The 26,051-nt window shown below is 40.5% G+C and overlaps 7 protein-coding genes across 16 annotated transcripts; 2 read left to right on the top strand and 5 right to left on the bottom strand.

Moving 5' to 3' along the window:
* Nucleotides 1-804: 804 nt before the first annotated feature.
* Nucleotides 805-9,165, bottom strand: LOC6652423 (DENN domain-containing protein 1A). 6 transcript variants are annotated; one of them, XM_002074777.4, is made up of 9 exons: nucleotides 8,817-9,164; nucleotides 8,457-8,651; nucleotides 5,815-6,085; nucleotides 5,703-5,756; nucleotides 4,914-5,636; nucleotides 3,263-3,295; nucleotides 2,616-3,122; nucleotides 1,819-2,328; nucleotides 805-1,590 (listed from the first exon to the last, which is right to left on the bottom strand). In XM_002074777.4, exons 1-9 carry the CDS (start codon nucleotides 8,831-8,833, stop codon nucleotides 1,117-1,119), a joined length of 2,784 nt encoding a protein of 927 aa, XP_002074813.2. In that variant the 5' UTR covers nucleotides 8,834-9,164; the 3' UTR covers nucleotides 805-1,116. The 6 variants fall into 6 exon arrangements, with proteins under 6 accessions (XP_002074813.2, XP_023036793.1, XP_023036795.1 ...); XM_023181025.2 differs by having other exon boundaries at nucleotides 805-1,593; XM_023181027.2 differs by lacking the exon at nucleotides 3,263-3,295.
* A 145-nt stretch (nucleotides 9,166-9,310) lies between these two features.
* LOC6652422 (protein ABHD1) lies at nucleotides 9,311-12,039 on the top strand. 4 transcript variants are annotated; one of them, XM_023181253.2, is made up of 6 exons: nucleotides 9,311-9,498; nucleotides 9,570-9,701; nucleotides 9,808-10,180; nucleotides 10,380-10,557; nucleotides 10,618-10,871; nucleotides 10,939-12,039. In XM_023181253.2, the coding sequence occupies exons 3-6, from the start codon at nucleotides 9,996-9,998 to the stop codon at nucleotides 11,876-11,878; spliced, it is 1,557 nt and encodes a 518-aa protein (XP_023037021.1). In that variant the 5' UTR covers nucleotides 9,311-9,498; nucleotides 9,570-9,701; nucleotides 9,808-9,995; the 3' UTR covers nucleotides 11,879-12,039. The 4 variants fall into 4 exon arrangements, with proteins under 4 accessions (XP_023037021.1, XP_046865805.1, XP_046865806.1 ...); XM_047009849.1 differs by lacking the exon at nucleotides 9,808-10,180; XM_047009850.1 differs by lacking the exons at nucleotides 9,311-9,498; nucleotides 9,570-9,701; nucleotides 9,808-10,180 and adding an exon at nucleotides 9,750-9,807.
* Nucleotides 12,040-12,147: 108 nt separating this feature from the next.
* On the bottom strand, nucleotides 12,148-14,249 carry LOC6652421 (5'-AMP-activated protein kinase subunit beta-1). The gene is made up of 3 exons (XM_002074775.4): nucleotides 13,306-14,249; nucleotides 12,558-12,788; nucleotides 12,148-12,491 (listed from the first exon to the last, which is right to left on the bottom strand). Exons 1-3 carry the CDS (start codon nucleotides 13,951-13,953, stop codon nucleotides 12,345-12,347), a joined length of 1,026 nt encoding a protein of 341 aa, XP_002074811.1. The 5' UTR covers nucleotides 13,954-14,249; the 3' UTR covers nucleotides 12,148-12,344.
* Nucleotides 14,250-14,287: 38 nt separating this feature from the next.
* Nucleotides 14,288-16,969, top strand: LOC6652539 (hyccin). The gene is made up of 3 exons (XM_002074774.4): nucleotides 14,288-14,744; nucleotides 14,815-15,494; nucleotides 15,561-16,969. Exons 2-3 carry the CDS (start codon nucleotides 14,815-14,817, stop codon nucleotides 16,564-16,566), a joined length of 1,686 nt encoding a protein of 561 aa, XP_002074810.1. The 5' UTR covers nucleotides 14,288-14,744; the 3' UTR covers nucleotides 16,567-16,969.
* LOC6652538 (tRNA N(3)-methylcytidine methyltransferase METTL6) lies at nucleotides 16,851-17,968 on the bottom strand. Its single transcript, XM_002074773.3, has one exon. It carries the CDS (start codon nucleotides 17,876-17,878, stop codon nucleotides 16,994-16,996), a length of 885 nt encoding a protein of 294 aa, XP_002074809.1. The 5' UTR covers nucleotides 17,879-17,968; the 3' UTR covers nucleotides 16,851-16,993.
* Nucleotides 17,969-18,769: 801 nt separating this feature from the next.
* LOC6652537 lies at nucleotides 18,770-22,506 on the bottom strand. Of its 2 annotated transcripts, none has more exons than XM_015176556.3 (6): nucleotides 22,134-22,506; nucleotides 20,341-20,617; nucleotides 19,593-20,270; nucleotides 19,456-19,533; nucleotides 19,149-19,404; nucleotides 18,770-19,093 (listed from the first exon to the last, which is right to left on the bottom strand). In XM_015176556.3, the coding sequence occupies exons 2-6, from the start codon at nucleotides 20,519-20,521 to the stop codon at nucleotides 18,940-18,942; spliced, it is 1,347 nt and encodes a 448-aa protein (XP_015032042.1). In that variant the 5' UTR covers nucleotides 20,522-20,617; nucleotides 22,134-22,506; the 3' UTR covers nucleotides 18,770-18,939. The 2 variants fall into 2 exon arrangements, with proteins under 2 accessions (XP_015032042.1, XP_002074808.1); XM_002074772.4 differs by having other exon boundaries at nucleotides 19,149-19,383; nucleotides 22,134-22,504.
* Nucleotides 22,507-22,787: 281 nt separating this feature from the next.
* LOC6652536 (ataxin-10) lies at nucleotides 22,788-25,155 on the bottom strand. The gene is made up of 4 exons (XM_002074771.4): nucleotides 25,129-25,155; nucleotides 24,977-25,015; nucleotides 23,832-24,915; nucleotides 22,788-23,771 (listed from the first exon to the last, which is right to left on the bottom strand). The coding sequence occupies exons 2-4, from the start codon at nucleotides 25,001-25,003 to the stop codon at nucleotides 23,578-23,580; spliced, it is 1,305 nt and encodes a 434-aa protein (XP_002074807.2). The 5' UTR covers nucleotides 25,004-25,015; nucleotides 25,129-25,155; the 3' UTR covers nucleotides 22,788-23,577.
* Nucleotides 25,156-26,051: the final 896 nt, after the last annotated feature.

Consider the following 26,051-nt stretch of genomic DNA (forward strand, 5'->3'; position numbering starts at 1 on the left):
TGTGCTTTTCACCATGGGGGGTCATCCCCCCTTTTCCGTTAGTTGTGAAATGGCGGCTGTGTTTCGAATCTATGCCCTAATTACGACTATACCCAATAGTCTAATTTTGGTAGGCTTTGAGTTTTCCATGCCTTTGCCTTTTGGCTAAATACTTTTTTAGTTTCTACAATACTAGATATACAAATATATTTTTTCTAAATTGCTAGAACGTCCCCATTATAAATATGGAACGTAGCCAGTTGGAGAATTTGTCCATTATTGGAATTGGTGCATTTATGCATTTGACAGGACTTAGCCTTAGCTCAGCCCTTAACTGCAAGACAACTATATTGACACCAGATTTTGCTTCCCTACTAGTCAATGTATCGCTGACGACGCTGCTTTGCCATAGACGTCCCAGCTGGAATGTAGTTAAGAAGTCGTCTGGGCCAGGACGCATGGGCTTGCTGCTGCTGGAAATGGTGTTCATCTTGTATGTGGTGGAACTAATCTTAGTAGAGGTGTGGGTCCGTCTAATCCTTCTTCTAAATTTGTTCTGTGAGAGTACAATTCATGACCTGCTGGCCTCAAATGGGGCATATTTGGTAGATCACGCTCCGCAATTGGCCGTTTGGCTAAGCGATGCAGTTTTTTACATCGCCCGTTTTCTACTGAGCTTTGGCATTGCCTATGGAATTTTCTACTCCCAAAATTGTATACCTTATTTTGAAGAAATAGTGACAAAATTTATGAGTTTGCTAAATTTAAATAAACGATAATGGTGAACAAAATTTATCGCTTAAGAATGGAAAGAAAAGTTCAAAATGATTTTGCTATTTGTTTATTAATGGTGTTTGATTTGTTTTTCGTTAGGCTAATTCGAATTCTCGCTTATATGTCTTTTAGGTTCTCTAGTTAGCATTTGGGGATTTTGAAGAGTCAAAGAAAATATTGATTTTTGCATGGAAGCACTACTATACGATAACATTTAAGGGTTAATTGGATGTCCTACTGGTGACATCGTTAATTTCTTAGCCGTTCCTAACTATTTACAACACTGAAATCGTTGCTAACCGTCTAATCACACACTTATTTTGGTATTGAGTTTCCAATATCCTCGTCCACGCAGCACGACCTTTAATCGAATGTCGTCCAGTTGGTCATGCCCTTGCCGGACGATATCGTTCCATTTCCAGCTGTTGTCAATTGCTGCTCCGAGCCGTTAAGCGGGAATTGATCTAGTCCGTATTTACGTAACAACTCAAAGTCATCATCCGTCTTGACGGGCATTGTATTGCGCTGTGTGGGAATGTGGATATGTGCCGGTGGTGGAACTGGCAATCGGCTCGTGACAGCCGCTACTGTTGCCATGTGTTTGGGAGCAAAATAAGGATAAAGCGGGTTGTTAACGCTGCTGCCAACCGCAGTTGGAGGTGTTATTCCTACGGGAAGAGTACTGGACTTTCGACCAAAGATCGTATTGCCAATCTGTGGTAGGGGGCGGGCATTCTGATTGAGCGGATCGAAATCTTCCAAGTCGAAACTGGTGTTGTTACTATCGTCCAGCGATATCAGATCATTAACGCTATCATCCTGTAGCTGCTGCTGCGGCTGCTGTTGGAATAAGAAACGGTGAGAAGCAGGTAAGTTAGTGGCCAAGGATTTACAATGCACAACATTAAGGATATTAGCTACGTATGGGCAGGCAGATGAGTTACTAAACATAATGGTTAGTGTGAGATGATGATTATTTAATGAAAGGCTGTGGGGAGTATTATAGGGACCGCAACCAGGGAGATGTGGACCTTAGCGGCCTCTGGTGATGCTATGATGTTGTACCTCTCTCTTAGCTCGCGGTGTGGGTATCGGGGGCGGATCGGAGACATTCAACTGCGAGAATCTCGAAGCCGCCGTCACAAATGAGGCGCCTGAGGAGCAAGAGGACGACGATGATGATGAAGAGGATGACGCATTTGAAATACGCATAGACCCGCTTCGGTTGGACTCTAGATCATCGTGCCAGCAATTGCGTTCGAGACGGCTAATCCCAGCGCTGACAGCAGCTGCTGTGGTGGCCACTGCATTGGAGCTGCATTGGCTACGACGCGGTGGAATCGGCGGCGATTGCATATCGGGCGGTGAATCAAAGCTTGACTCAGTTGTGTTAGCAGTGGACAGTGTCTGGCGCAGATGATGAGACGGCGTTGGTGGTGGTTTGGTCTCCACATGTGGATGGTTGTAGTAGGATGTGGGCAGTGTCTGCTGTTGCTGTGGCGGAGGTGGACGAGCTGGTGGGGCTCCTCCTTTTGGCTGCTGCTGGCGAACATTATGCTCTACATTTGGCTTCAGCTGCATTGCGAATTACGCGACATAGTGTTGATGTGTGTGCGTGTGTGTGTGTGTGTGTGTGTGTGTGTGACATGATGCAGTTGGTGGTGGACAAACAGAGGGACAACACAGACAGAGACAACATACAAAACGAACAAAAAGAGCATGAAAAGAACACAAAGTTAACATTACATCGAGATGAGCGACAGATAAGCGCATTACGAATTAAGCGGGCGGCTAGCGACACTGCAACACTGAGGCTGAAGCAGCTCCAGCCGTCTCTCGTAGGCTTTGACCAGGCTACTTACGCTACGATCCACTGCCGGCGTCTTGAAGAGCGGATGGTTCTGGAGCTCTTGTGACAGATTCATTTCCGATGACGAGCATAACGAACTTGCCGAGCTAACAGCAGAAGACGCAGCCAAATGATGACCATAATGAGCAGGAGCCGGCGAGCCGTACGCATAGCCATTTGGCTGAATGTGCGAACTCGAGCTAGACATTGCCAAAGGAATGGGACCACGTCGCGTTGCCGTCTGCTGTTGGTACGTGGAAGACGATGTACTACTTCCTGGACCATTGCTGCTTATACTGATGCCGTCCAATCGCTTACTAGTCACCGGAGAGCTTGGGGCCGAATGATGCGAGGCTTTTCCGTAGACAATGCCGCTGCTGCTACCGTCCGGTCGATCCGAATGCTGTGGCGAGCCAAGTCCAAAGTGGAAGTTCGCACCACCGAATTGATTGCTATTTTCTCTCAATTTAGACTTGAAACCCTTATAGGCAGTCTTCATGCCCCGCGAACTCTCCTTGACCTGTGCACATAGAGGGCGGGAGGTGGTTAGTAAGCTTACTACTCAAAGAAATACACACTCATACACACACACACACACACACACACACACAACATATAGATGCACAGTTATGTAAGAACTTTAACTGGACAACCACTCACCGATTTAACGGCAGATTTAACAGCCGGATTAGTCTGCAGGCGTAAATAGGCGCAACAATATATATATAAAGCACACAATTGATCGTAATCCAAGAGGCAGATATGGAAGAAATATATAAAGAGACATACCACGGGGGGAATACGTCAAAAACAAGTGATGGCAAATGAGAGTTATGCAGATACATATACATACAAATATATAGATAATTATTAAGATATGGATGAATGATTGGCGGCCGAAAACAACAACTATAAATACTAATGCCTAATTTCGTTACGATGAATGGGCAATGAGGCCTACAATTTGTGATGATCATGAGAGATTGTGTTATACAGTACATAGAATTGAATGGAAATGGCCCAAAAAAATGGTGGTCAATGTCATTGATGTTGTTAGTTAATGGAAGCGTTGGAAGTCACGAGGAAAATGTCTTATATCTGGGGACTCTGTATATTAATATAAAATGTAGTTAACTCTTGAAATAATTAAAATTTAATAAGATCCAATTAATGGAAAATTAGTTGCATGCATCTATTAAAGTCGAATCTGAATTCAATTTGTTAATCTATGTTAGCAGAAAGAAGAAAGATCTAGGTAACTATCTAAGTAGATAGATAAGTAATTATGCATAGGATAAATGTTGATTTCGAGTGAAATCACATGCAATCACAAATGATATTTTAATCTGGTTGTGCCGAAGTTTGTATACCCTTACTGCAGTCGTATTTATATTTTTCCATACGATTTATTTATTCTAATAAAAACTTAGGAACTGAGAGGACTAGTTTTGCAAAAAAAATGACAGACAGACGGGAACTAATCATACATATATACTATACGCCCTGTCAGGGTGTATAATATTCTTATAAATTGATTTAGATTGACGTAAAAACTTAACACAATCTAATCAGGAGATCAGGAGATTAGACCCTAACACAATATAATAAAAAATAAACTTAAAGCCGTAATTATTAGAGTTTTTATACAAGTCCCTGACAACAAGAGATTTTATCATTGAAAGGAATAGGGATTGGGAGAGATTTGGTACTTTGAATTAAGAAACTGATTGATTAGATATATATTAATAATTAAAAATTAATCAATTGAATACGAAAAACAAACGGGTTTTAGTCTTGCCGTTACATTAATTAAATTAAAAGTGCGGTTTCAACGTTGTTAAAAATAAATTGGCATAAAGGAATTAAAGTGATAATCGAATCCACTAACATGGCCACTAAGATGATTCTTGTGTGGAAAGTTACTGTCTATTTGTTTGGTGGTTTATATTATTTGTGGAATTGGTTTTGTTTTTGTTTTTTTTTAAGGGGTCTTGTCATCTAAATATAGTTCTTGGCAAATACACGCAAAACTCTGCATTTTCCCATATCATACTGTGAAATAAATTAAATAAGGAAGATCATAAAATAATATAAAATCACTCAGGTGAAAAAAAAATAAAACAAACCAAAGAAGAAAGGAACAAATTTTGAAAGTAAAAGTTAAGCTTAAATTGAATATGGAATGAGGAGAACATGTTTGCTTGGTCTATGATTGGTTAGAGAAAAGCAGTTGCTGTTTTTTCTTTGTCCTGTTTCCCATTTCCTGTTCTCATATCCCTCATCATATACATTTATTATCATGCTAGCTCACCTTGTCCTTGACATTCTTGAGAAAAACATAATTGCGGCCCCGTTTTTTCATTTTTTCTGCATAGCGAACCGTTTCTAGCTCAAACTCATCAGAGAATCCAAGGCCACTGTTAAGCATTTTGAGGCGATCGTCAATGAATTGTGCAAATATTTGCAGTTCCATCATTTTGGCAAGAAATGGCCGCAAATGACCCGGGCGAGACTCGATAAACTTGTCGTGATTAAAGCTCTTGCTGGTGTCGTGGAACTCGACGGCATCCCGATAGCCGCCAATCAATTGCACCAGAGCGCCCAGGAATATCTTCGATACCCGATCTCCAATATGATCCTGTGTGTGACTTAGATTCTTCTTCAGCTGGGAGACAATCTCCGCCGGCAAGTCGTGCACATCATCAAAGGGACTCTCGAATATTTTTGTATCACAGTTCAAGATCACAACTTCGCCGAGCTCATCATTGGATACAGTTTCGAGTACAGCTTTCGGAACTCCAATTAAATATGGCATGGGCGCTCCTAAATAGTCCTTAAACTCCCACGGAAGCACTGGTATGAATATATGCTGCCAGACCATGGGATAGAGAAACGCATTGGCCGCTTGAATACACGACGACAGCCGATCCAAATGGCGGGAAGTGAATATGATACGACGCTCAGCAAGCATGGCAGCAAATACGCCTATCATTTCCTTGGGATCCACAAAGTTATAATAGAGATTTAAATTGTGCTGGAATCAAAAATTAGATGTGAAAGTCAGACTTTGTTTGGTCAAAAGAAAGGGAGGACTGCTTACATTCTGTGGTATACTGGGCAACTGGAACTGCAACGGTCGCTCAAATATAAAATGCTAAAAGTAGAGAATATCAAAGTCGTTATTATTCAAAATCAATTTGTCATCAACTTACATTTTGGCCACTGTTATAGAAGACAGTTAGACTACCTCCCGAATCGGGTACACCGCGATTATATGCTTCCGACAGGAAGGTACGAAAGCCATCGGGATCGGTTTTCTTCAGCTCCACCAGAACAGGCAGCAGCTTGAGGAAAGTATCATGCCACGGCAGATAGGTGATCAGCACCATTGCTGTGTTAGTCTTTGGGTCGTGTCGACAGAAGCCAAATCGCCATTTTGAGTCGCCGGTGGTATGAACAAATGAATAAGATTGTACAGAATCGCTAAAAGTAAACAATAAATAATAAGTTACGAAATTATCACTTGCTGACCTTTGTTGTCAAATTGTTTAAGTCATAGTTTCTCTCTCACTTGTCTGGGCATAATGAATCTGGAGAGACCACTTTGTCGTCATTGCCATTGTCTTTATGGGTTTTTCTTTTGGGGTTTGGATTACCTCTTAACCCAAATTAACTCAGAGAGACAGACGAAATGACTTAAAACAGCAGCGACTTGTCCATGCCAACAGCAAAACGACTTTCGTCTAATTAAATTTGGCTAACGGAGATCAGTGTAAAGTTACTCTAATAAAGGGTATAATGACTTTTTCGGTTAGTTGCTGCAAGCAGTACTGATTCATTTCGATATCTTCATATTTCTGAGAAGAGCAAATCGATAAAATTCGAAGAGGAACAGTCAGTTTTTCTTAAAAATTTCCTTATTGTGCACATACCGCATAACCACAGATCTGACCCGATTAAAGGCATATAGAATAACGCATTTGCTCACATTTCAAGATTTCTCTATACCCTCTAAAGTGCCTGTGACGCATTACCCCATCATTTGACCAAGGCCACATATCAAAAAATATACTATATACTTCCGGTACCCTGAAATTGGATTGTGTATAATATTTTATCAGTCTTTCGGGGCCTCTTGGTTCGGTCCTGAACTAAAGGAATCTCTAGAAAAATAGTGTATTGAGTTACGTGCTAATTTACTCTTTCCTTTAGCTTTGTGTGGCTTTTGCTTTTCGTTTGTGTGACGATTCGTTTGCTTTGATGATTATGAATTTGAATTCAAAAAAGGCAAACAATTTTGTAATCAAAATCCAACATGAATGACCAGCAAAAATCAAAAGCAACAGTACCTGGGCACGTTTTGCATTCAATTTAATTTCTCATAAGCTTCACCTTGGCTTAAGCTCTGTTTCCATAAATCTTCAGTGGAATTACATAAAGAGCAAAGCGAGTCAGAGGCAATCTCAGTGTTAGTTGATGATAGATAGATCATGGGTGGCTCATGAGGGGGCGCGGTACCCCCCCAAGATATCCATCTGTCTCTAGTAACAAAGTGCCAACAGCGAAAATCAGTAACAAACAAAATCTTGATTTATTGATCGGACACCCTCCAAAAATATTTTCTAAATCCGTCCATGTGTTGGATATACACACACATTCATTTATATTTATGATGTGCCTTCATTTATTAAAGTGGAAATGAAAATACGCAGATTATGCGGGAGCATTGGTCAAAAAAGTGGTCAAGAAACTGGCCTTTAATTAAATTTGATTTCACTATTAAATGGTATCAAAGTGTAATGCACTGATACCCGTATTTATTCCATCCCATTGAAAAGGATTGAACATGAATACATATATGTATTAGTTGGAAGAAGAATAGTTAATCTCTTTTTTTTTGCTAGTTTAAATTTCTTCCAGGGGCGGATTTACTGAGAGGATTCTATTTTAAATCCATAGCTGGATATGCTCCAAGTCCAAAGATTGCTTTCTTGAAGATCGCGCTTCTCTCTCTTTTGGAAATCCTATGGGGGTAGTGCGTCATTGCATTTTTTGAGTGAGAGAGTGAGATTTTGATATACTGTTCTTTGAATGTCAGATAACGGTTCTTTGCAATGCCTTAGGGGGGCTGTTTCAAAAAGCTTTTTCTTTTCTTTTAATTTTGTTTTTGTGCTAATGTTTGTCATTATTATGAGGAATTTTTTTTTGTTTAAAAGAAAATATTTTTAATTAGCTAAAAATTGTGTTAACTTTCGAATTGCTTATCTGGACTTTGTCTTTGTTGTTGCTGTTGTTATTGTTTATTCGATGATAAATAGAGTTAGTGTATATAACATTGAAGGGAATAGAATCCTCTTCCACCCACTCACAGCTGGCAGATAAGTCACATAAATTTGGCATGACTAAACCAACATTCGAAATGGAAGAGGGGCGCAAAGAGAGACAATAACATTTGACGTAGTAAACAAAGCAAAACAAAACAAAAAAGAATTGATACACTTCCAGGCGGCGAGGCAATTCAGGAAATGCTCGTTCATACAACAAGCTAATGAAGTAATACCAGACATTACTTTTGGCTATATAAACAACTACAAAATAAACAACAATACAAGCAAACAACGCCAACAACAACAGGTTATACAATTCATGGACAAAACTTAAAGTGAAGTGAAGTGGTCCGTTCGTGTTTTGTATGAATCATCCATTCACTATTGAGACAGAAAGCGACGTCGACGACGACGACTTTGTTTGTATCCCCACCCTTCTTCTTCACCTCCTTCTTCACTGCATTGATCATCATGATGAACATTGCTAGTCGTTCAGTCAATGGACTTCTAACCGGAAATTCACTCACCTTTCGAAATCGCAGGGAAATGCAAATGATGGTATGCCGGTGAGGACCTCCTTATCGCGAAATCCTTCGGGGAAACTTTCGAGTATCACTCCAGCAGGTGGCGTTGGACCACCGTGCCTCGAGTTAGTGCCGCGCTCCAGGCCACGATTTGGTTTGACTTCGCACCAAAACTCAAAGAGTTTTTTCACATCGTTTCTGTGTTTAAAAAAGGAGAGATCACAACAATAACAATTTTTTAATCACTTTTCATTCTATCAGCAAAGTCGTCTGGCTGGGTGCAGGCAAGCGTAACGCCCACGAATCTCATTCCCGCTCCTCCCCCTCGCGTTGGGGAATGAGGGTGTTAACAAACATACTCACTTAATTCGGGAACCCATTTTTGTAGCGTAGTTGTATATTTAGCACATGGTTTCCTTTTGAATTTTTTTAAATTTCAATGTTTTATTAATACGATTTTCACAATTTTAATACTCTTTTTGTGCTATTGCGGATATTCGCAACGTCATTTCACTATCACTCACTGTCTTGTATTCATTTTCATTGCACTGCGCTTAGAGGAGATGTTGTTGAGTATTAATTTTCCAGCCACATTTAATTGTGTCGAGACAATAATTGCATTTATGCAAAAAAAAAAATAAATAGAAAAACCGAGACCCAAAAACAGTTTCTTACGCCAACACTCCGCACACTAGCGCCGCTGCAGAAAAACAGCTGTGCAGTGCTGTAAAGCAGTCGATCTTTTCAAATTGCACAACACTTGTTGGCCTGCGTCGATGTACTATCGCTAATCGGTGCAAGCGCCCTCTTGCGGGCAATTCAATTTGACGATCCATCACTAATTGTTTTTATTTATTTTGTACTTTCCGCTTGGATTTCTGTTTAAATTGCTTCCCCCTCTTGATTAAAAATGCATATAATTGGATTTGTATTGTCTTAAGTTACATAACCCTTACAAACGTCAAGAATCTAGTCCGAACTTTCCGTGACATCAAGTCAGGAGCCATTGGCATAATAATTTTTTTATGTAGTAAATATCACCAAGGTAAGTACTGTCTATATATATATATATAATTGGCACGATAATTACAGAACCACCCACTCAAATTCGAATAGCTAATACTGCTGCCACTATTGATTTTGTTGCTCTTACACGCGTGTGGGAGAAGGTAATGTCGCAGTGCTGATTATAATGATGACGGAGCGAAGTCCGAACCCAAATCAATAGTGTTCCTTGCGTACGACTGGGTTAGTTCAAGTTGTGTGTGGCCACTCAGCACTTGTATTTTTTTCCCATTTGAGACAGTGTCAAAATTTGTTACAATTGTTTTATTTAAAATTTTTATTTTCGAAGGTAAGAGCAGCACAGCCAGCACACATACATACAAAGATTGTGGAACGCTATTCAGAAGTGTTGAATTGGCAGTGGACTTACGAAGGGCGCACCCGAAATTTACTGCACGTCCAATACTCACTATCACTATCATTAGTGATAAGCATTAGCTTTTAGATAATATATCTTATTGCCCACTCACCTGGGCCATGTTAACACTAAGGAAATGTGATTCTAGGCTTCGGAGCTGGCGTCATCAGTTCCACCGTTGGAGCCTGACCAAATCGCAGCCAACAGCCCAAATTGGGCCTGTCGGAAGCATCGAAACCACTGAAGGTGGGTCTAGATTCTGTATCCAAATTGAGCGTCAGCCGCAACTATCCGGAGAATTGCTGTGAGTGAGAGACAATAGATAGGGGAGAGTGTGTGGTTGGTCGCTCAATCAAAATCCATGTGCATACATTATACCCCAAACGTGTGGCGATAAGATATAGTCTACAGTTCACCCACTTGGTATTCATTTACCAATTGTTCGTCTTCGTAATAACATCTGTTCCCCCCTCTTTTTGTTCTGTTTTGGTATTCTATTGCAGCTGCAGTTCCCGTTTACGGGTTCAAAGTTCAAAATTTGCAGTGCGGAGCCTTCACACAAGTTCTGACTCAGCCATGTTCTATTACATGTATGCATACCTTTCAAATTTGCCGCGGCTTCATGTGGTCGGTCTAGCCGTTGTAGCTTACGTAGTATATTACCTCATCCAAGTTGTCAAGGTAAGCCAGTTAAATTTTTGTTTAAATTTTTGTGAACAAAAATCTGAAACTCGTTTTAAGCGTCCCATAATTGCTTGCTCGGATGGACCCTTTAAGCAATATTTGATTCGCAAAGTTCCCACATTGGAAAACAAATATTGGCCTACATTCTGGTGTGTAGAAAGCCGTGCCCAGACTGTTATGGCGAGCCTGCTGCGCTCGAATAGTCTGCCACATGTGAACTACCGTCGCGAGATTTTGACCTTGAAAGATGGCGGTGAGGTTGCCCTAGATTGGATGGAAGAAGGCTGCTCCCCGGATTCACCCTGTATAATGTAATCAATCACGCAACTCAAACTCAAATTTAGCTTCAAATAATAGAACTATCCCAATTTTCCGTAGAATTTTGCCCGGCCTGACCGGAGAATCGCAGGCGGAATATATAAAATGTCTCGTCTTCGCCGCCCAGCAATCTGGTATGCGTGTGGTGGTATTCAATAATCGAGGTTTGGGTGGAATTGAGCTGAAGACTCCACGCCTTTACTGTGCTGCCAATTGTGAGGATTTGTGTGAAGTAGTTCAGCATGTGAGACGCACCGTGCCCTCTCATTGCAAACTGGGAGCCACTGGTATCTCCATGGGTGGCCTGATTCTGGGAAACTACTTGGCACGCAAAAGTGACGAGGCTCGCTCCATTTTCTCAGCGGCCAAAATTATCTCGGTTCCCTGGGATGTGCACAAGGGAAGTGCCAGCATTGAGAAACCAGTTATCAATAGCCTGCTGGGTCGCCATCTGGCTAGCAGTTTGTGCCGCACTCTACGCAAGCATTTGGACATCTATCGCGATATATATCGCGATTCGGACATCGACATCCAACGCATCCTGCGCTGCCGTACCATCAAGGAGTTCGATGAACTGTTTACGGCGAAGCAGTTTGGATATGCTCATGTCAATGATTACTATTCAGACGCCACTTTACACAACAAGCTGGACAATATTTCGGTGCCGTTGCTGTGTCTAAGTGCTGCCGATGATCCCTTTCAGCCCTTGGATGCTATCCCAATAAATGCGGCCAACAATTGTACTCATGTGGCCATTGTAATCACTGCAAGAGGTGGACACATTGGCTTCCTAGAGGGATGGTGGCCATCAACCAAAGATCAATATATGGGACGACTTTTTACAGAATACTTCACAAAAGCTCTATTCGATACGGACGGAGAATTTCAGCATACGGCCAATGAAATGCACGAACGTTTCCTCACCAAGCAGACTCTCGCTTTGGCCTCGACGACTCCGCTAGCATCTGAAAATGAAGCTAATAAGGTCAAACTAATGTAGCTATAGAATTGATATTCCTTAAAGTCGTACACCAGATATAGTAATCGGCCGTATACGTACCATCCTAAACTCATGTGATAAAAGAAAACAATTTGATCAAATTAAACTAACACAAACAAGAAAAATATTTTTGACTCTATGGAGTACAATTAATATCCATATCTGGTCTTTTTTTTTTTTTTAATTTTCGGATTATTAGCAAATTATATAGATTTGATTAGGCACGACTATCTCTGATTAACATGAACAATAATACTAAATAGATGGTGTATTTTTTTAGAATTCAGTATATTTAACTAATATCAAAATATTACAACGCTTGAAAAACAGTTATACACGAATAAAAGATTATAAAGAAGCGAAATCCTATTTCTATTCAACTCTTTAAAGATTTTTCGAAAACAAAAAAAGGAAAGGGTGTAAAGGGGTTTAGAGTAAAAATACAAATAAATGACCACTTTAAAGCTTATATTGGCTTGTAGAGCAATGTGGTTACATATTTCTTGCGGTAACGATGCGTGGCACTTAAAACCATGACTCCATCCTTGATGGACAAGGCATACAAATGGTTCAACATGACATGATTTGGCTCTGGCAAAAGAGTAGGCTCACACTAGAAAAAATCACCAGAGAACATTGATTAGCTTTTTAATTTCAAGTTACTCCATCGATTACCCACCGAAAGTGGTGTGTCCTTGTTTAATATGACCTGAAGCAAATGAGGCGGTAATACCGGCGGTCCAGATACCTTTTCCCAGGGCTTAACCTGAGGCACTTCCTGGGAATACTCCTTCTCTGCGAAATTAGTCACATTCTCGCTATCTTTGGCTAAAGCTTGGAAAACTTCGAAATCTGATGCTCTCACGGAGACCAAATTATTTTTCTCACCCTCCTCGTTGTCGACGGTTTTCTGTAAAGACCAATTTAAAAGTAAGCAGTTTGTTGTAACATGAGAACAAATAAACAATTCTATAGAATCGGGGTCGATCGAGTTGATTGAACGCAATGAGTCAGACTATAAAAACAATTTGAATTGATCAGCGTTGTCAGAAAAACCCGAGATCATACACATTCACAATAAAAAAGGTACAAACGGACCAAAAACTAAAATAGAAATTATAACAATTCTCCATAGAACATGGAGCTTGTTTCTAATTAAGAAAAACAGCCAAAATCGGCCTCAAAAATGCTAAATTGGGGCATCACTAAACCCCTTCCCATCTAAAATACATACACACATATGTACATAGTACTAGCGATTACTTTGACTCCCCCTTTTGTTTACGGCGATTACACAACACAACCGAAACGAGAAAAAGAACGAGAAGAGCAAAAATCAGTAAAGTGAACTGCGTCATAGCCCTTTGGATATAGTATAAATTATATCGATTTTCCACATTTAAAGGATTATATATGAAGAGGCTCACCAATTTGGGATCGTGTTTCCAATCGCCATCAACACAAAACTTATATTGATGGTCACCTTCTGGAAGATCGACAATAGTCACAAAATTTCCATGACTGCGGACCATTGTGATTGGCCTCCAGTTGGAGAAGGTGCCCGAAATGGTGACATTTTTACCGCCGCCATCCCATCGTAGAACTGTTGGTAACGCTGTTTTAATTGGTTCTGTATCCTCATCACCAGCTATCAGGGAAGCAACGGATTGCTGCTGTGTTTCATCGTCGTTATTCTCCATCGTTGTGCTGTCGTTGTCGTCTCCACTATTGCTACTGCGTAGCCCAGCTGTTGCTTCGCTGCTGCTATCAGCTGAGCGCTGTTTACTGGCCACTCCACTTCCACCCACTCCCGTATAATAAGGGTGGTCTTCGTCTTCTTGAGACGAGCCCTCGTTTAAAACTGCCGTATGCTTTTTATCGAATGAGAAAGCTTGGCCAGTTACAGCACCCATGCCACCCACAGCTGGTCCACCCGTTGCAGCACTCCCCCCACTCACACCACCCCCACCACCACCACCGCGAAAATGTGCGGGAGAACTTGGTGTGGAGATGTCGTGACTGTTGGATTTCTGGCGGTTTTGCATTTGGACGGTGGAACTGCCTGCGTTCCCCATTTTGCAGTCAGTTTCTCTTTTGATATCAACTACTTAATGTATTTAATTTAAATTGCTTTTGTTGTTTTTGGCACAATTCTTTCTCCTTGACAGTCGTATGTTGTATCTGCTTCCGCGTTTCGTCTAGTTTGGAGCTTTATCTGCGTTGTTTCTTCTCTCCTCGTATATGGATGAACTTTGTTTTATTTTGACTTCTTAAAATGCAAAAAATTGCATTATTTAATAGTTTTTCGTCGTAAAAATTGCTAATTATAAACAGTTTACATATAAGTATATATTTATATTTGTGTGTATGTGTAGCTTACTCACACACATTGAGAACATCGATAACTCGATAACACTAGTTTACACCAAAAGTGAACCTTCGAATTGAAAAAGTGTCTACAGGAACCCGAAGTCGAGGAACTAGATGTTTATTTTTCTTAAGCTGCGCTTTGAGATATTCTCTGAATGTTGGATTTTAGACACATGATTCAAATATTCCTATACTTATCTCGAGAACCATTTTGTCCAACCACAAACATCTTGCATGAATGGGAACGGTACAATTATACATGGCATGCAATTGCTGAAGACCAGGGCGGCGAAAGGAACCACGGAACTAGTTTCTATTTTGCTGCCATCGTAGCCCTGCGCAGATAAGGTTTATATGGAAGAAAACCAATTAACAATTTTTTTTTAATACATAATAAGCGGCAATAGGCAATAATATATTTATTTACTGCAAACTCCTTCGAATCCGTGCTGAAGAACGTCTTTATATTTAATTGCTGTTGTGGCTGGAGGTCAAGGTAAAAGACACTGAGATTTGTTCATTCGTTCTAATGACCATGACAATTTCCAAATCCATGCTAATTTCAGATGGCCGAATTGGTGAGAGATTGGCTGGCGGACTATCAGCGAACGCGTCGACAGCCGACTTCTTCAGAGACGGAGGCGTTCGTGGTGGAGCACGAAACGGATCCGGAAATTGCCGAGGCCATTTTCACAATACTTAATGACCGCCAACGCAATGTGGGTCTAGTTCATGATATCTGCCAGCAACTGCTATCCTTCTATAGATCGCCAGAGCAGACACTTCATAAATTTCCGCTCCAATTCATTCCCGTTCTGATCTACACGTACCTACATTCCGTGGCTGCCGGTGATAAGAAATCCGCTCGCGGCATGGAGACGCTGCTAATATGCATTTACAACGGCGAGGTGTCCACCGACGATGGCGGCCAAAGAGTGGTGGCCTTCCGTATGCCCATTCTGGCGCAGTGCTCGGTCTACCACGAGCTTAAAAATCTACCGATGACGGATCTTCGACGATGGGAGGAGAACTGCAATCGTGAGGTCAAATGGGGACCCCATATGCGCATTGAGAATATATCTGCCCAGAACAGGATGCGGGTACTGACGGCACTGCTTTTTTGCTACAACCAGCAAGTGAGCCAGACACAGAAAACATCGCTGCTCCATTTGTGCCGAGTTGCTTCGCAACTGGTCTGTCAGGGATTCACCACCAAATCAGGTCATGGGCATCGCATGAGCTATGGGTAACGTCAATTTCGAAGCTTAACTCTGTTACATTTTTAATGTGTTGCGTTTCTTTTTTCGTTAAGCACTGATCCGGCCACGGGAGTGACGTTTCCGAAACCTTCCTCGCCCCGCATTCCATTATCCAGTGGCTTTTTAACCGAACTTGTCCATGCTATTTATTTTGCAATGTTCAATGGCTATGGAACTATTGCTATTCAAACTATGGAGGATATACATCAACGTGCCACTTACGAGTTGTATACGGAACTCATTTTGGTCACCAGCGCAGTGCGCAATTCTCTGCAAGCCAATCCCTCAGGGCAGCCCCATGACGGACCCATGGGACTGAGCGTAGCTCTGACTCCAGCAACCACAACAGTAACCACTTCTGTCTCGAAATCCATGATCACCAATGCCTCATTTCGTACGAAAAAGCTTCCCGATGACATACCAATCCAAGTGCAGGACTTAACCATGCCCCAGGCTCCACAGCAGCAGCAGCTTGCTAGTGTATCGGAGGAAACCGAGCCTACAGGGGGAACCAAAGAGTCACCATCCACTAAGGAAAGCTCGGGGACACGCACTTCCATTATGCGGCCCAGTATGGAGGGCATCAAGGCTCAGGCACATAAGGCGCTGATAGCAGGCTTCAAGAAATCGAAGGATAAAGAAAAGGACAAGGAGCCGCCAAAACCACCACAGCGAAAATTCGATAAACATACTCAGCGAAACTCTATGCTCCAACTGCAATCGGAGCAATTGAATTCGAGCGCTGAGCAACAACAACCCACCTCTAATTCTGCCTCGGATCTACTGCCCATGCAAACGCTGTCGTTGATCAATGAAAATGGTGGCGGAAGCAACAGCTTTAGCATTGACAGCGATCTAAATGACGGTGTGGGAGGAGGGGGAATGGGTGTCGGGGGCAGTGGCGTATCTGCTCTGCCCACAATGAGCAGCAATACGAACTCCCTGACCAGTAGCGAAATGCTGACCAAGAGTTTCGATTCCAGCATTGAGCTGGCACCCATAGGCCACAGCTCCAGCAATGGCAACAAGCTCAATGAACACGGGCATGGAATTGAGTAGATATACATATACAGGTAAACGCAGGAGATCAGATCAGATCACCAAGGGGAAGGTGCAACCAATTAGCCAAATTCAAGTATATAATTATAATCATTATCACGTATTAACTAAACAAGTTGAATATTAATTCGTTAAATTATCCCTTCTATATATTAGTTAGTTTCGTATTTTCCAATTGTTGGAATTAAACATACATATGTATACTTGTGTGTATCGTTTAGATTCAGGGTATTATAGTCCTATCCTTTTCCCAGCTCACAAAACCAAAACTTAAAACGGAGAACTCTTGTTTTGTGTCCATTTATTTGAACTAATCCACAAATATACAGAAAATATTTATTGAATGTTGACTTAAAGCTAAACCATGTTAATGATTTCAAATAAAACATATACTATACATAAATAATATGTTGGTTTGATTCTCAATCTAACGTCTCCTGAACTCACCCTGCAAAAATATGCGAGGGACATCTATTCCCTCTTTAACATTGAGTGTGCGTCTATTAACATAGTGATTACTGATAACATCAAAGCCACAATTCACAAAAAGCTGGGAGACTTCGTCCTGGGCAAAATAGTAACTGCGTGTGCCATCCTGGCGCATATATAGATTATTGGAGATCTTATTGCCGGGCTTAAAGCGAAGTTGGGCCATGTCGTATAGACCGTAATCTCGAAATAGAACTAACCCGCCTGGCTTTAAGACTTTGGCTAAATTTTGAATAACTTTTTCAAACTTATTCGGATGAATTGCAGACAGCACAAAAATCATGGTGCATATATCCAAACTTTCCAGGGATATGTGTTGATGCACTTGCTCCGTTGTAATGTCGCACTGAAAGGCTGTAATATGCTTGACATCATACAACGCATGATTTTTCACAAATTCAACGGCTCGAGGCGAAAAATCGCAGGCATAGAAGTAGAAACCATTACTATCCTCTGCTGTATGTTGGTCTTTCATTCTGCTGAGTTGCTCCTCGAGGAGGGGAAATACCAAATTGCCTACACCGCATCCCACTTCCAGGAGAACGCGCCTTCGTCCTGGTCTATTGTTGTCTGTTTCACCGCTCTCAGCTAACAGCTCTTCGAACTCACGCGTCGTCCAATGTCTATCTTTGAAGAACCTCGTCTCATTGCGTTTGTAAAAAATGTCCCAATGACGCTGTGCATCTATTTCCAGTTTGTTGGCCTTAAATTCGGGGACCAGTCGCTTATCTTGTTCCGCCAGCAATTGAGCTTCTGCGTCGCTTAGCACTTTGGACTTTTCAGTGAACTCTTCATTTATTCTTAAATTTGAAAATTTATCCATGGTGGCTTGTCACAGAGTCACCACGGTCTTTTTGAAATTGCAAAATCAGCTGTCAACTGTTGTCCATCCACATGTGTTACCTAGTGTTGGAAAAAATATTAGTGTTGTGAAATTTAAAATTAGTGGTGAAAAATAACAATTCTCAGCGGGTTTTTCAAAATTTCACAGGTATAATGATGTAAGCTCTTTGTCTTTAATTGAGTACCGAAAATTGTTTTACAAACAATGAGTATGATAAAGTGCAGTTATTTATTTATTTATTTATTTTTACAGTTTTAAATAGATACTATACTTTGAGCCGCATGTTTTTATTGTTCTTTTTTATGTTCTTAGAGTTTTTATGCCATGTGTAGGATGAATTTCGAGCGACGTTGTCACTTGAGACAGCACAACCATAGTTAATTGAACTGAAAAGCGTTATCTTTTATGGCAATCGTTTGAAAATAAAGAAGTTCCTATGACAGCCCGATTGTTTCTTTCGCAACTGTAAAATATAGTTGTAACCGTTGGCTGAATCCGTAGGGTTTAAGATGGCGTTTTCGTTGCTCTATAAACTCTTCCTAATAAAGAATATATATGTTTCTATACTTTTATATAGTGGGAGTTTCTTGCATCTATGCGTAGCACACTTCTGACCAAAATTAATATACTCTTTTTGAAAGGGTAAAAATACTTGGAAGTGTTTATTGTCTTCATGAGCCATATTTAATACTTCTGGTTTTTTGGGAATGATTAGGGCTGTGTTGAAAATTAGTTAGGATGAGGTGGTTCGCTCCATTTTCGTATTACCCGTGAGTCCGGGTTTAAATTTTTGAAATGTCATTTATTTTTCATGTTAATGCAATTAAATCCTGCTCCTCTAGGATTGCTGTCCTCGCTTGACGATAAATATTCAAATTTCAGCGACGAAAATGCCGTTTTATTTAAATTTCAACCCCGCGGTATCACACAAGGCTGCTTAAAGATATTAAATAGTTAATAAAATAAGTAACAAATAACAAATTTTTGAAGTGAAAGTATCAAGCCAAATAGAGTCGGCTCATTGCTTTGGTCTTTTCGCATCATCTGCCCATAATAGTGGGCTCATCGGCCATGGCGATTTCATCAGTCGGCGCCTTGGCGCCCTTCTTCTTGCCAGAATACCAGAGGAACAGTACTCCGCACAAAATATTAACTGTAAATGTGAACCATGCCAAGTAAACACCATATCCATAACTAAAAGGGGAGAGCATTAGTGAAGAAAATAGAGATCGGAAGAGTGAATTCTCACGTCAATTGTGCTCCATCCGGATAGGCGTAGAATAAGTTATCTTTGGTGTAGTCAATAGATGAAAATAACACCTGAAGCACGACCAATGCCGTGGATGCAGCCACCAGGTGGATCCCACCAGCCAATCGCTTGAACATGTACCGCGGATTAAAGAACGTGTAGAAGGAGAAAACGGCTCCCAGACTCATGACAAATAGCGTGATGCAGGCAAAGGATGCCTGCGTGCGGATGTAATCTGAAAGGGTATACCAAGTCACTGCCCATTACAAGCTGTCTACCACGAATACGTTCAAACGGAAATACCAACCCATTAGCTCATCGTCGAATCCGGGCTCATTCCGTAGCGTATTGGAGTTGGGAAACATGTCAATATATTTGCATCGCTCTGGGAGGGACATACGAAAGAATGTCATTTCTGTGGAAAGTCCTTCTGGACATACTCACGATTGGGAATATAACTATAAAAGGCTGTCTGGCCGCCTCTGCTTGGTGGTAACGGTGGCGTTAAAATCAAGATTACTCGCTCGTCGTTAAGCACGAATGCGGGAATGCCAATGTCCCGGATATATGTACCCAGAAGGCGGACGACTAGAGGATAATCTGTCCAATTGGAAAAGATGGCCTGCTGCGCTATCTCTGGGATGACATAATATGACCAGGTGTTGTTGTATTTCACCCTTTGCAGCGCTGCACCGAAGGTCTTTCTCTTGATGATACCACTCACATCCAGGGGATCGATTGAAATTGGTTTATTGGCTGTGGCATTGTAATCCCTTTGACCGGCTTCCGTGGACATTATGAGCTTATGAAAGGCACTCCGAAACATCTGAAAGTCGTCCTCTTCCCCGCGGGCCCAGTGTGCAAACATTCGCCGACGCGCGGATTCCGTAAACTCATTAGATTCCTCGAGGCTCTCCAAAGCAAATTGTCGTATAAATTCCATATGTGAGAGATTGCGTCTGGCATCGTTGATATTGGTCTGTGAGGTATACGACATGGAGCTAAAATTCCGCACAACCTGAGCATTACTCAAGGCATTGGGAACAATGGTGTTCCGACAATGCCGCCACAGACCCGAATGGGAGGACATGAAAAAGCGTCTCGATTCGGGTATAAAGATGCCTGCCAAAATGCCAAGATTAACAAGCTTGACTCATCCAGATTGGTCGATAAGTGGATTGATTGTTCTCACCTGATCCACCCGATATGATAATCCAATGATCAGTTGCTATCGCCGTTATCCAAATCATTAAAGAGACAACCATAAGCAGACTACAACCGAGGAGGACGCGTCGCTGAAACATATATGCCTCCATAAGTGGCCGCCGAGCCTCATCCCGGCCGATTGTTGAGGTGGACACTTCGCGTTTCATTTTGCCACTCTTGGCGTTTGCCCGCCTCACACTTTATGGTAGGTCCCTGGACAATTTGAACGGATAATCCACACGCACATGGGACAAGGCACGTTCCTGTGAAGAGGCAGAGCCATAATCATAGGCAAAGCGAATGTAATGAGGTCATGTGGAACAAAGAAACTATGCAGAAGATACGAGAGTCTCGCATCCTTTGTGCTAAATATTTCAAAAACGAATTCAAAACCGAATATACTTTCTGTTGGGTACTGTCTACCCAATTTGTCGGATCATATTTGGAGAATCGAGAATTCTTTTACAAACCACGGACGCAAGTCAAAAGTGGTTTTTCCTTGCTCAAAATTGTTTGTTTTTCTTTCATTTTTTTCTTCTTTTTTTTTGACAGAAATTAAGCAAATTAGTGAAAGCTAACGGGAAAAATAAAAGAAATGACAAAATACGTGAATATTGCAAAAAATATTCAAAGAGAATTAGGTGTGCCTCTGGCCGTGTGGGTGGACGGAATGGCGGTACGGCTGAACGGCTGAGCGGGAACGGGGAGCGAGGGATCGGTGCGTGCAAAAGTGCCATATAATTTGTGGCATGTGCTTATTTTATTTTTACATTCTTTGTTGCTGTGCTTTTGTTCAAAAACAAAATAACAATGATAATAATTTTCAAGTTGAAAAACCCAAGACCTAATCGACCATTTTGTCGTATGAATTTTTGTTTCTCGTATTTTTTTTTTTAAGAATTTCTCTCGTTGCGAAAAATGTTCGTTTTGAACTTCTTTTTTGTTGAGTTTTTTTGGGATGTGCGACTTCCGTGAGTTATTTTTAAAATGCAACAACTGCAGTTGCAGTTCGGGGGGCAGCGGGGGACCCTGTGGAGGAGTTGCATTTGCGTCATTAAGTACGTCATTTGGTAAAGTTAAGTTGAAGGAGCCGAAAGTTCTATCATCGACCAGAAATCTTGTGCCAGTTTTCATTCGAATTTCTTTTGAAATGGTAGTTTTTTATTTTGCGTGCCTTCAAGTTGGTTGCCTATGGCTATGCATGTGCTTTACTCGCCTTTTGTTTTAAACAAAATTCATCTTATTTTTAGATAAAATATACAGAGTGATCAAGCTGTGCCTCGCCAGTGTGGTCTACTGATGTGGGTCTGGGATAGGGACGCGGACAGGGACAGGGACAGAGAGCCAACACATCGCCCCATCAATTTTTCATATCCACATCACATCTCATTGTCTTTTTCGTCTATCATATTGACAATTTTGACATGAGAAATTTTTATTTCATGGTAAAAAGTCACACACACACACTCACAAGATAAATAAATAAAAGATTTTCCTTCTGTTTATTTGTTGTTTTTAATTTTATCTTTTTTCTAGTTTTTTTTTTTATTTTTTTAAAAAAGGGGCATTGTATTTTGTATTTCTATTTATTTATGTATTTTTTGTTAAATTCTTTTCTCTTGGCGATTTATTTTTAATTAATGCCTTAGGCATAAATTATGCCAAATTCCAATGAACGGTAAAGTTAAACCGCCAGTTAAATAATCTGTCACTAGATTTGATTTATAATTATATAAGTGCACAATCAACATACAAAATTAAGATGCTCAGTTGATATACCATTAAAACTGCAACCTGGTCGAATGCAACTGCAGATCCGGATTCGGATGAGTTAGTGTACAGATAGATAAAGATGTATGTAGGATGTATTATAGGTAAGGGCAATTTATAGAAGAATTTCGAATTTATTATTTATTTAGCTATCGCGTACACGCCGTTAAAACTATTTCGAAATATTTCTTATTCGAGCGATAACAAAATTGAACACGAATATATTATTTGTTTTTCGTATCGCTAAACAAAATATCCGACAGACAGTTGGACAGATCGCGCCAGTCCGTTGTCCGCTGACTTCTGCTGGCTATTGCAGACTGACTACATACTGCCCCACTGGCAGCCGCCCAGAGAAGGGAGCTAAAACAAAGCAACATAAACATAATTGTGGCGTTGGCGGCGCGCGTTCTACATATAAAGATATTTCATTATACTCATGCACACTACTACCTACATATGTATGTATTTTTAAATGTTCATCCATATATATTCACGACGAGTCAGATTAAGAATGGTGGGTATTCGTACACGACAGCCAGCTAGGCTGACTGCCACCTGCAGCATCTCCCAGCAGACGTCATTGTTTTTTAATTGCCCGAAATCAAACTAAAAAAAAATACCAGAGAATCCGACAAAGAACTGACTGTGCAACACTTCATATACACTTGGAACGAATTTCCTGTCAAACGGATTAGTTTTATTGAAGAATAAAATATTTTTTGAAATTGGTCGATTTGTTTTTCATTATCATCATAACATTAAACGTTCCACTAATATCTTATTGATAGTAGGATGACTCGTATTTTTTTTTTGTTTTTGCGAATTAGTTTCCTTTTCTATAGATTGATACATAAATATTTTTTGCAATTCGTTTTTGCAGAAGAGGAAGAGAACCTGAAACAGAAGAATTCGTCGAGTCTTCATTCTGAATTTAATAGCTAGTGCCTTATAGTCTCCGAGATCCAGATGTTTATACAGACGAGCAGATAAACGGAAATTTATATGTATGTACTTTATATTAACAAGTTTATAGAGTGAAAAGGCTTCAATCACAGATATTACACATAAGTGGAGTTTAAAAATTGAATGTTTCAATGTAAAATGAATGTACCCAAAAGAAGTGTATTCCGAAGTAAAATCAACACAACTCTATTGGGTAGCGCCAGAACATGCATAAATTTAGAAGTTGATGTATTTAGGAATCTCTTTTTGTTTTTCTCAACTTTTCAGTATGTTTATTTTTGTTGTTTCTTGCCGCTTTTAACGGTACGTGGGCAGCTATTTTTATAACGCTCCGCCATTAAATGTTGACAACGCGCGCTTATGAATGCTGGCTAAACTTTTGGCATGCCCATTAGCGCATTATTTGGGGCCAAATGTTTGGGAATTGGTTGCGTGTACGTGTCTGTGTCCGTGTTTGTGTGTGCGAATGACGTTGTGTGAAAAACGCCTAACCACTTGTTGGACGGTCAGTGGTTGTTCGTTGTCTATCCGAAATGCGCAGGGCTCCCATATCTAGATTTAGTTCACTTAATATATCATTTGGAGCATTTCCCTGCTTCGTTAGACCAGCGATAACCGCTTGAGCCTCTGGGCAATTGATGCAAGCATTACGTATGGCCAAAATGCTCCATTCCCGCATCACTGGAAAGCGGAAAAACGTTTAATTAAGACTATCGATTCGCTAAAACCTATTTTACTTACAGGGATTCCGGGCATCCATTGTTGTACATTCGAGCAGAGTGGGCATCAGTTGTGTATCCAGAGCGTAGCCCTTGTTTGCCTGATTTTCGTATAGTAAATTGGCCGTGCAACGTACAAGCAGAGTTTTTAGTTCATAGGAAGCCCTATGCTCATAATCTGTATCCATGGCATTGGAGGTTGGTGCTACCTCCTCGAGCTTGGTCAGTGGTTTATCTAGGCCCCCGCCATCCGGCTGTTTTCCAGCAGCAACAAGACAACGTAGTAAACTGCTGACATTTATGAATAGCGATTGATCCTTTTCATAGATTTGAGCATATTTATCCGAACCGGTTGCACTTGCAAGAATTTCTAGTAAACTATGGACCTCATGAGGATGAAGTTCATTGCTAAGTTTTAATGTTTCCCTTAGCAGACAATCCGATTTCAAGCGAAACTCCTTGGCAAAATGCTGCATCAAAAATGTGGTCAGGTCGCCATTGGGGCTGTTTTCCCTTAGATAATGAACCACATAGTCTAGAAAAACTATTCTCTCTTCCGTGCTCAGTCGCTGATAGCAGGTAACACAAGCACGTCCGTTCTGGACTAGGAAATGCTCCAGGAAGAAATGTAAGTACTCAAAATTTTCCTTAGATTGGGTTTTCTTAATGGCTTCCCAAAGACGCACTGACGTTTGAAGTGCGTCATGTTCACTAATCAATTGCGAGTCCCTTAAAAAAATGTTGTACATAATCATTAGCAAAACATTAGTACATTTGTCCAAAGGCGGGGTATATGCCAGCTGTGATATTTGGTGGCCATGTCTCTTCCAGATAAGTGCCTGACTTGTCTCATTGTTTACCACGCTGTTAGCTAGAACTTGTAGGGTCAAATATTGAAGAGACGAGTGCTCTATTCGCATTGCCGGATTAAAAGCCACATTTTCCAAAAAACTTGTTGCAACAACAAAATTTGCGAAGGTTTCCTGATGGCTGCTGCTTTTGGTCACCTCCAAGCGGAGTTTTCTTAAGAGCACTGTGATTTCCTCTACATTTTCTGGAACACTTAAACTAGTTAACGCTTCGAGCAGAACCTGTGTGTCGCTATGCTTAAATTAAATGGATTTAATTAAAAATTTCATTGTTTTGATGCATTTTTCGAATATTTACCAATTCGCCAGCGCCAACGTGATCCATTTTGACAGCCGCCTATTTCAAGAAAGAAATTTTCGTTTTGTTTACAAGAGATATATATATATAAAATTTATAAGTTTAAAAATTAATATTGACGTATTTAAAGTTGTTTTTTAATTGTTTGTAACCTTTAAATAGTGATTTGTCAAACATGCTGCAACTTTACTCGCGAACTTCGAACGTAAACACAACATTACTCACGAACTCGAACATGTTCGCGCGTTTACTCAAATGTTCGAGCGGTTTACTCACGCGTTTTAAGTCGCGTGAGTAAACGCTAGCGATTTTAGAAAAAAAACATTGCTACTAGACAGTGCTGCCAACATTTCGTTGCATCAAAACGCTAAATCAGCCTTTGAAAAAAGCTAGAAATATTTCTTCGTAGCCAAAAAAAAGAAAATATTTGTTTATTTTAATATTTTGGATGATTTCATCAATGACTTTATCTTCATCATCTTAGTTAATGTAGGTTTCATTGGTCCTTATCTTTCTCTAACATGCTGGAAATTTGTAATCGTGGCAGCATTTTTCTTGTAATTAACAATTTTGTAAAATATTAGCTTTACAAAAGCTTTTCCTTATATGTAAAATGACGTTCAAAGTTGTATTAGCCGTACCTATTTCTTTGCTTCGTTTTGACAATATTCATTTGACTAAAAACCCTCTGCGTTCGACCATGTCAGTATTTGCAATAACATTTGCCCGCATCAGCTGCATTTAAAGTCAGCCAATCTTTTAATGCAGGGGCTTGCATGCATATACCACGCGGTTTTTGATAGTAAATTTTTCGCATTTTCAACTTTTGCTCGCGATTTAAAAATTGTGAAACATTTAGTAAACTTCACAGAAAACGATAAGACTGAATACTCGTTTCGCTTATCGATGTTTTTTGCCATTCAAATGAAAAAATACTATTCGTATGAAAATGTGGCATCATAGAGCATAAAAATACATAAAGTTACTAAATGTTTCAAAATATAAAGTAAAGCTAGTTTTTCTTGAAAAACAGCTATAGTTCCCGCTAGTGGGGAAAATAGCTAAATTGGCAGCA

The sequence above is a fragment of the Drosophila willistoni genome, assembly GCF_018902025.1.
Source record: "Drosophila willistoni isolate 14030-0811.24 chromosome 2L unlocalized genomic scaffold, UCI_dwil_1.1 Seg168, whole genome shotgun sequence".
Taxonomy (NCBI): domain Eukaryota; kingdom Metazoa; phylum Arthropoda; class Insecta; order Diptera; family Drosophilidae; genus Drosophila; species Drosophila willistoni.